This window comes from Carya illinoinensis, chromosome 6 (assembly GCF_018687715.1).
Source record: "Carya illinoinensis cultivar Pawnee chromosome 6, C.illinoinensisPawnee_v1, whole genome shotgun sequence".
Taxonomy (NCBI): Eukaryota; Viridiplantae; Streptophyta; class Magnoliopsida; order Fagales; family Juglandaceae; genus Carya; species Carya illinoinensis.
Window position 1 is genome coordinate 4,736,310 of NC_056757.1, and position 9,487 is coordinate 4,745,796.

The 9,487-nt window shown below is 34.4% G+C and overlaps 1 protein-coding gene and 1 long non-coding RNA gene across 3 annotated transcripts; one reads left to right on the forward strand and one right to left on the reverse strand.

Annotated features, from left to right (window-relative positions):
- Positions 1-570: 570 nt before the first annotated feature.
- Positions 571-4,990, reverse strand: LOC122312449. 2 transcript variants are annotated; one of them, XM_043127058.1, is made up of 3 exons: positions 4,842-4,990; positions 3,104-3,214; positions 571-998 (listed from the first exon to the last, which is right to left on the reverse strand). In XM_043127058.1, exons 2-3 carry the CDS (start codon positions 3,174-3,176, stop codon positions 784-786), a joined length of 288 nt encoding a protein of 95 aa, XP_042982992.1. In that variant the 5' UTR covers positions 3,177-3,214; positions 4,842-4,990; the 3' UTR covers positions 571-783. The 2 variants fall into 2 exon arrangements, with proteins under 2 accessions (XP_042982992.1, XP_042982993.1); XM_043127059.1 differs by having other exon boundaries at positions 3,104-3,269; positions 4,842-4,942.
- Positions 4,991-6,669: 1,679 nt separating this feature from the next.
- Positions 6,670-7,354, forward strand: LOC122312939. The gene is made up of 2 exons (XR_006243240.1): positions 6,670-6,817; positions 6,910-7,354. It is a non-coding gene; the product is annotated as an uncharacterized LOC122312939 (long non-coding RNA).
- The last annotated feature ends 2,133 nt before the right edge of the window (positions 7,355-9,487 follow it).

Below are 9,487 nucleotides of genomic sequence, written 5' to 3' on the forward strand. Positions count from 1 at the left end.
TCTGGAATGTGTGAGAACGGCGACTACAACAATATGTTCAGTCCACGGCGGCAACCACAGATGCAGACGGAATCGTTCAGAGAGTTTCTGGGTTCAGCTCGCGATGGGTGGGTTTTGGTTTCCCTCCCATTTTCTCACATATTTCGATCGTTTTTTTATTTTTTAAATCACCAATGCCACATCAGATGGTTCCACACCAATTACATGCCAGCGGTTGAAAATAGAAGAATTGAAAAAAACAAAAACCTCTCCTTCCTCGATTATTTGTTACTGGCTATAAGATCCTTTGGGTGGGGTTAATATGTTCTCAAACGCAAGTTCATGGTAAAATCAACAAGATTGCTACAACATAATTTAAGTAAATTGTGTGATGAATGCATTTCATATGAAAGGTCACACCGTATGCCAGGGATCCATCTCACCGAAGAAACCTTTTTCATTTTTGCCCTATTAAAAAACTGCAAGAAATTTCTTTCTATCCTGAATCAAATAGCACATGAATCTTCCCCTCGTTAAGATACCAATTAACGAAGTGATTGGCGATGCAAAGCATCCATCAAGTAATCAAGATAATTCAATGGTCTCGGAAGAAATTTATTCATTTGCGGCCATGTATTTGACATTCAAAACAAAATAATCCATAGAGACGCAGAATACATGCAAGAGGAGATGAGACAATTTTCAAACCAAACCAAACCAAATCTGGCCAATCAACACGGATACTGCATCTCTTATTGATTTAGAAAAAAAGGGAAGAGGGGGGGGGGGGGGGGGGGGTGGTTCTCAAGCAGAAGCTGTTTTCCCTTGCTGGAATACAACAGCAAAGATAGGAACAGCCACACCAATGCTGAAGGCAGTGAACACTGCAAGGCTCATTGTCAACTTCTGGTATTTCATCCTATCCAAGTTATACATGTGTTTGGCATGCAGATAGTAAGGTTCATCGTGACCATGTCCCCCCATTCTCTTCACCTCGGTTGAGTGGAATCCCCTCTTTACTGGTAGGAAAAAAAAAAAAAAGTCAATTGTTCTAGTTTAGTGACATGGGCAAGCATTCACAATTTTGACATTTGACAAGTAGCCATTCAGCATCCAGGGATCTGGAACTTAGGAAAACTTTACATGCTTAATAAACACAATAGATTGCAAGTTCAAACATGGTACATAATATCACATCATACCACATTTACTATTTCCATATGTTTTGCAATTCTCTAACTTCATGGTTTCTAATATTTTTAAGAAACTCCAATGATAGACCCACAACAGTTGAGTTGTTGACTAGTCGTACACCAGTCTTTGGTTCAAAGAATCTAAAGTATCAAGAACAAATGAGATTTTTTTATAGGAGTTTCCAGTGGTAAGGGCCTTGGTCTCAGTGAGTATGCTCCCACCAAATCTAAGGTTTGAGCCATTGAATGCAAACAATTTCTAGGGACTGCATCTCATTGATGAAAAACTGATAATTTACCTGATCTGTGTAATGGAAAGGCATTACACATGTCCGGGGTTTAACCAGGTTAAAGACACGTTGAGCTTGCACAGTCTCCTTGATTCATCATCATAAAAAATAAAAACAAAATAATTTTATTAAAATGATGGGAAACCTCACCAGGGCAAGGCCCATCAAACCCACCCTTAAGGAGTAAACCTTGGATGCACGACCCCACCCGCCAGGAACTGTGTAAAGGATTATTGAAGGGAATTCATAATGCATAATCAAACACAAGATGTTTGGATCTACAGCTCATCCCCAGTAGCGGACCCATGTTGTCCTTGGGGGGGCCATGGCGCCCCCCAAAACTTTGTGAAAACATAAATTACTCCCCTACATTTTATACATAATTCTACAAATATAAAAAATGGCCCCCCCAAAAAAATTTATAATTTCCATATAATCTTTAAAATTTTAATATTCCTAGAAAAATCTCTCTCCAATTTTTTTTTTTTGCCCCAAATTTTTGTTTAATGTCTATATATTATCTATTTTCAAGGATGTGGCTTCTCCAAAATCAAAATTAAAACTAAGGGCTGGTTTGTATTTAAAGATAAAATGAGATGAGATGAAATAGTTTTATATGAAAGATGAAAGTTGAATAAAATATTGGTAGAATATTATTTTTTAATATTATTATTGTTTTGGGATTTGAAAAAGTTGAATTGTTTATTATATTTTATGTAAAAATTTGTAAAAGTTGTAATGATTAAATGAGATGCTTTCCGAATCCAAACGGAGCTTAAGTTTAGGAGAAATAATAAACTTATTAATATGAATCCCAACGTTTTTTGTTATACAATATTGAGTTTCTTAATATGGAATCTGAAGTGAAAATACAAGAAAGATTATTTATCTAGGACCTACATGAAAAAAAATCATTTTTTAATGGTGGACTCCACTTTTTTTTCAAATGGAGTGCTTAGAGCTTGCATACCCTAAGACTGTATCTAGCATTACTCTTTATATAAATGTGTCATGCAGTAGAAAAGTTGACCCCCCCTCAACACAATTGCTAGTTCCGCCATTGCTCATCCCCAAGTCCACCCTTTTAGCACTAGAGAGCTCCTTGACGCGTCGGGAATAAATACGAATTAACACATTATGAGATTTTGGCTAATATTTGTAAATTTTAGACGCTCAATAAACTAAAAGATTTGTCATGCAAGTGCAGTACCAATTAAATTCTTTTGTAATACTGAAGTGCAAGCATCTTTCAGAATTCCCTTTTGCACAACCATGATGCACATGTTTGCACGCAGCATTTGTCCAAATCATCATAGCATACTAGATCTCAAGGGAAGTTATTTTTGATTATGATTAACTAGCATAATTAAAACCATTGAAAAATATATAAGCCACAAGACAAATGAAATCCTGCATACATTCCTTTTTTTTTTTTTTTTTTTTTTTTTTGCAAAATAACATATCTTTTTTTTGATAAGTAAAGAAGTATTTTTTTAATATATTTTAATAAAAATATTTTCCAAAATATCATATCTGATATAATATTGTTCATGCACTTAACTATAACATAAGACACAAATGCCATAAATGGCATGGGGAACACCAGATGCCTTAGAAAGCAGCAGATGGCACCAAACTAACCTGATTTTGCCATAAATGCTTCCGAGGACATCAACAACCTTGCACAGGACCTCATTCCATTGTTCAATGACATGCTTGCTGGAAATGAATAAGTTCTCGCTTCTTACTTGCCTGCTCAACCATCAGCTCATTCGTTTAGACACCCCTTATGTATTAAATAGATATGCTAGCAACAAAATTCACAATTAGGAAAAAAAAAACTCTGCTTATCCAACTTTTTATAGAATTATTGAAACCTTGATGCTTTCAAACAACTTAAACTAATAAAACTGGTAAAAATTAGTCGACATTCAGGGTAATGAAAATATCAATCCAGATAAAGAAGTTCATATATACAGGGTAATGAAAATTTTGGGGAAAAAAATGAGTTTGCCTCCAAACAAAATTGTTGAAAATCTTAATTAGGTGTATGCACATGTATACTTCCAGTGTACTTGGGCAATGCCCATCTTTATTTCAATAAAATTACTTATCAAAAAAAAAAAAAAAATTGTTGAAATTCAAAAGCAGGGATCATTATGATAGTTGAAAACACACACACAGCTCTGAAAAGTTCAAGGACATGCATATGATAGACAACTGCTTTCAAATCTGAAAAGTTCCTATAAATTATTAAACATCACTCATCAGTGATCCTTGTTTATAAGTTAATTCACTGTGCTTTTGTCCAGTAATGCAACAAATGAGATCTGTAAACTGTTCAAATATAAACTTGATGAGGGGATTAGATCCAAGAAGAGATGATAGTGAAATTCAATATAAAAGGAGAAACTCATCGAATAATAACTAAGGTTTGATCCTTTGACAATAGAGAACGATCAGTGGAAGGGATTAGATCTTTCTTTTTTCGTACTTAGCTGCTTTTGGGCTTCAGTTATTGTAATGGATGGGAATTGTCTTAATGACTTTTATGCTGTTTTTCAGCTTTAACTTGTAATTACAAGTGTTTTTTTCCTCCTATACTTCCTCTGTATTTGGGCTATACGTAATTAGGTGTTTTAATAAATGTCTTACTTATAAATAAAAAAATAAAAATAAAATAAAAAACCAAGGTTTGATCCCCCTCCCTTTCTCTTGCAAAAATTTACAACCACTCCAAAAAAAATCTTAGGTAGCCGTTAAACAAGGTAGTCTGATCCTCTCTTTGGTGGCAGAGAATACAGGAAAAAAAAATCCAAATTAATAAAAGGAATTTTACATCTAATGGTCATCAATTTCAGTTCTTTTTCTTTTACGAAAGAGGGATGGTACCCGTAATTTTATTCATGACCTCTCACTTAGGTCGTCTCTTTTAGTTGGTTTGCTTAGTTGTTTTGCTTTGATAAAACAACCACAGCGTGGCAGATATGAAAATCTTTGTCATTTAAATCTAACAAGCAATAGTTTAAAAATGAAATCCAAATCAAGCAGGAAATAATAAACACAAAACATAGAAAAATATACAAACAGAACTGAAGGAGAAAGGGGGGGGAGGATAACACAAGATCTAAACCACTCTATAAAATACAAAGATCCGAACTGATGAATAGATGAATAGAAAATTTGAAATCCGTACAAGCGAACTACCAATGCAATCAAAACCCGCTATTATCACTGCCCACCAACAATGAAATGAACAAATTCACAGCGAAAGTTCAGAAAACGAAAGGAAACAAATTCACAGCGAAAGAAAAATAAGGAAAATAGAGAATGATTTGCAATACGAGGAAAAGCCGAAAAGGAAGAGGAAAAATGTTACCTTGGGCTGCGATGGGAGATAATAGTTTCGGAGGAAGAACAAGTAGACTCGAGCTTTACGCAACCAAAAGACCAACGGAGCCGAGACCCCAAAAACAACCTTCGAGAAATATTTGAGAAATTACGTAAAATTAATTCGTGGCTTAATATTTATATTATAAATTTATTTTTATTTTAAAATAAATCTGATTAATTATATAAAATTATATTAATTTATTGAATTATTTTTATGTAATCTCCTAAAATATTTAGATGACTGTAGCTAAGAGATTTTATAAAATAATTTCGTGATCTTATGTTCATTGTAATATTGTTAAAAAAAGGAATTATTATAAAATAAACATAACCTATAATGCGAAATCAGTCAAATGCTAATGCTAATGCTTTTATGGTTGAGGCTGAGATCACCAGCGTAGTTTTGAATTTCTTCCAGCCCAACGGAATTTTCCATTTTAATGTTGAAAAATTCTGGTTGCAAGCCCCGTATGCGGGATTGCAATATACGCCATAAATGAAATGGGTGCGTTTCATTTACACCGTTTCATTTAAGAAAGAAAACACACGGGGATAATTGATTGAAGAAAACACAAACGGAACTACCCAGATATCACTGCCCATCAACGAACCCCGGCCTTCCCTAGCCCCATCACGGCACTGCCCAGATTTCGCTCGTCGTCGTCGCTACCTGGTACGTCGGTTTCCGTTCGCTCAGGATTTGAAAATACGATAAATCCTTTCGGATATCCCTTTTCATTCCTGAAATTGTGGTATTGAATGTGAATCCGTGTGGATACTATCCCTTTGATTTCAAAAAAATTTCGAAATCTATGAGTATATTTAACAAAATTTGTAGATTTTGTGTATTGTTAATCTATGCTATTCTAGAAACACTTGGACATTGTTGTATAATGGGTGATTAGAGACTGCCGAAACAATGTAGCCCAAAATGTTACTCGTAATGCATGCCAACTGTTTGTGTAAATGCTTAGTAGAGAGAATTTTTCTCAATCCAGCTGAGTTTACAGCTTTATCTGTACTGATCTTGGAGTTACAGTTTTATCTATTTATTTATTTATCATTAGTGATAATCTTGAAGGGGAATTTATTGTGGATTTCAGTTCAAAGGATGTGGAAGTAAACAAAGAGCTTTCAATGGGACATGCCTTTGTTTAATTGCTTGTTCTTATAATTGCATTATTTTACAACAAAGGTCATGTCTTATCCAAAATCCGCTGACTTATCTTTCATTAAAATTCTGATTTTTCACTTTTTATTTTTCTTTGCATCATTAAGATTTGGATCTTCGAGGCAGAATTAGTTAGATTAATATTTTTAGATGTCATATAATATGAAGTGAGTCGCCTGAGAGCAATATTAAATGTTCAAAACATATTAGAGGACACATTACATGTGTGTCTATCTTTTTCTCACTCTAGGTCATAGGTTTGGATAAAAATTCCAGGAGATCTTCTACTTGATCTAAGGTAAATCTTATATTAAATTTGTAATATTATGACAAAGTGGCCCCTCTTCCCTTGAATTGGATAAAAACCTTTTCAAGGGGAAAGCAAAAAAAGGAGGGTGCAACCAATCACCCTAACTATTTTAATTCACTTTTTTAGGGAAAAAAAAAAAAACCAACAAACTGACTATTACTGTTGAAAACTGAAACAGAATACCAAAAACAATATATGCTGCCAAAAACAATTAAAACCTAGTCCTACATACAAAACCTCCTAGTCCAAAAAAAAAATCTTCAAAATTCTTTGATATTTATTGAATGCTCTTATCAACATTGGTATTTTCTCTTAATGTAGATTTTCAAAGTTTTGATATGCAATGTTCTCATCACATGCTTCATCATCTTCGAACACCCCTCCAAAATGTTTATGTGGGGAGATGGCACGTCTAAAATTGTCGAACACCCCTAGAAATCCAAGGCGACCTTTTTATTCGTGTCCCAATTACAATAGAGAGGTAAATATTACGTTTGTGCTATCTTTTTTCAAATATTGAACTTGATATTTTAATTCCCATAATTAATCATCATAAGTTGTTTGTTGCTGCAGGGAAGGCCATATTGCAAGTATTTTTTATGGGCAGATATCGAAATGGAAAATGAAGCTAAAGTTTCATGTGAAAGAGAACGTCACCTCGAAGAGAAAAAAGAACAACTCCGAAAATGGGAGGAAGAACTCTAAAAAAGGGAAGAAGAACTCGCCTCCGATCGGGATGAGCTTCATGCTCTAATAAACAATGATAACAATCCACGCATGCGACCGTGCGTGTATTGGGGACTTGCAATTCTATTATTTTGTTGTTGGATAGGATCAAGAACAATTGAAGATTAAGTAAAGTGTAACAAAAAGTGTAATGTTGTTAAGTAGGTTGTAATCGATTGGTTTGTCACCTTTTTGAATCCGTGTACAAGGGACAAACCCAGCAGTTATGTATGAAACTCTTTGATTTTGTGTTATCTAATGTGAACGTCGCACTATGTATTTTGGATAACTATGTATTTAAGGGTAAAAATGTTTACCATGGCAAATAGTTCATGCTGAAATTTTGAAAATATCCTATAATTGGTTCTTATATCCAACGTCACAACAATACAAGAAGTGAGGCAAATCATCAAGCTAAAGAGACCATGAACTTTTGAACAACAAACAGACTTTGTGGAATCTAAGTCTTCAAATTTCATTAAATAAATCAAACCCATCAACAGTCTACAATGTAAATACACAATCCAAACCCATCAAATCTCATTAATACAAAAGTCTACATTGTCTTCTGCAGCAGTCTACAATGTCTTCCATTAATCAACATGAGGGCCATGCATTTCAAAGTTCACCTACAAGAAGTTCATGCAATATTTAAAATCATGCAAACTCATTAGAATGATTTGTTCGAAAGACAGATGCAATAGGGAGTATTAAGCTAAAGTTACCTGAGAAATAACACTTTGTTGTGTACCAGGCAGTTGCGATGGTACACTTTGTGGTGTACCAATTTAGTTTACTGAATCTGCGGCGTTTTGTACATCTTTCAGATGTGAAGTTGCCTACATTTAAATAGTCATTGGTTAAAATTCAGCATATGCTTAAATGCTCTAAAACTATATCAAAATCGAAATATTTAAATCTTCTTACATTTTTTCTTTGTCGCTTGCCACCAACTTTATTCTTGGTTTGCAACTTCTCTATGGTAGGTTGTTTCCTCTTTGATGGGGGCCTACCTTTGCATCTGACAACACGAGAACTCAACACTTTTTTCGAACTTCCAGTTTTAGCATCAGCGGAAATATGAGTGCTTGCAATAGTAGCTTGGGGTTTTGATTTAGTATAAATCGAATTCATTGCTTTAAGCTTCTCTGTCATATCCAGGGAATGTTGGTAATACGTTTTCTTGCCTTACCACCACGAGCACAACCAAGTGTTACATATCTAACACGCTCATCATCTTTCCTTTTACTTCTTTGTGTCATTATGCCGAATCCAGCCTGTCTCCCATATTGATTGTAGTAGTAAATGAGTTCTTTCTCAGTTTTAAAAAATATCCCCGGCGTTGGCTCTGAAACCCCACCATCACCATCATCATTTCCCAGCGTTGGAAATGAAACCCCATTGTCATCATTTCTCGGCATTGGTTCTAAAACCCCATCATCATCATTTCCTGAGGTTGGCTCTGAAATACTATCATTATCATTTCCCGGTGTTGGCTCTAAAACCACCACATCATCATCATCATTCCCCAACACTACATCATGATTATCAATCACTACCTCATTATCCCCCGGCGTTGGCGTATCCATATAATTACTGTTTTCCATAAAAAACAGCAGTCGCCTAGCAGAAGTGCATTCTCCCCATTTCTCCATCAAGAACAATCTTGATATATTTAGGCACAACATGAAAATGAAAAAATCAAAATAAAAAAAATTAGAGTTCTCTACAACATTTTAAATCATTAGAATTTGAAAGGACAATAAATGTCTATTTTATGAACTTCATGACATATCGTAACAACATATCCAATCTCATTAACCAAGCTTAATACACAATCATGTATACACTGTGTATACACATATAAAAGAATATGTATAACACCCCTCAAAAAAATCATGGCAAATAAGAATTGCAAAAACAACAACGGAAGAAAAACACATAACCTACTATGCATTAGTAGAAATTAAGCAAATTTTTAGCATATGTCGTTATTGTAAAAAAATATAAATAATTTGTTGCTTGCTCCTCCCATTATACCGAATATATAAGCATAACATTTCCTTTCTTCAAAGATGAGAATACACATCATCTATGCACAAACCAATACTGTAAGTTTGACAAACCAACTATGAGACAATCGACTAGAAAAAGGGCAAATAGAAAGCCTATACAACATTCAAAGCAAAGCCTATACAACATTCCTACTTTTTTATACATCTACCTGCCTCTTTTGGCTTCTGTTTTACCCAACCCACTAACCCACTAATCGGCTTCTGTTTTACCAATTTGGTTTCATGCAAACATCCAAGTTTTAAGAACCAAACTTCAGCCACTGCCTCCCACCCTCTCCCAAAACGACAATAAAAAATAAAAAGGAAGAAGAAGAAAAAAAAAGATGTCGAGAGTTTATGTTAGTAAAAAA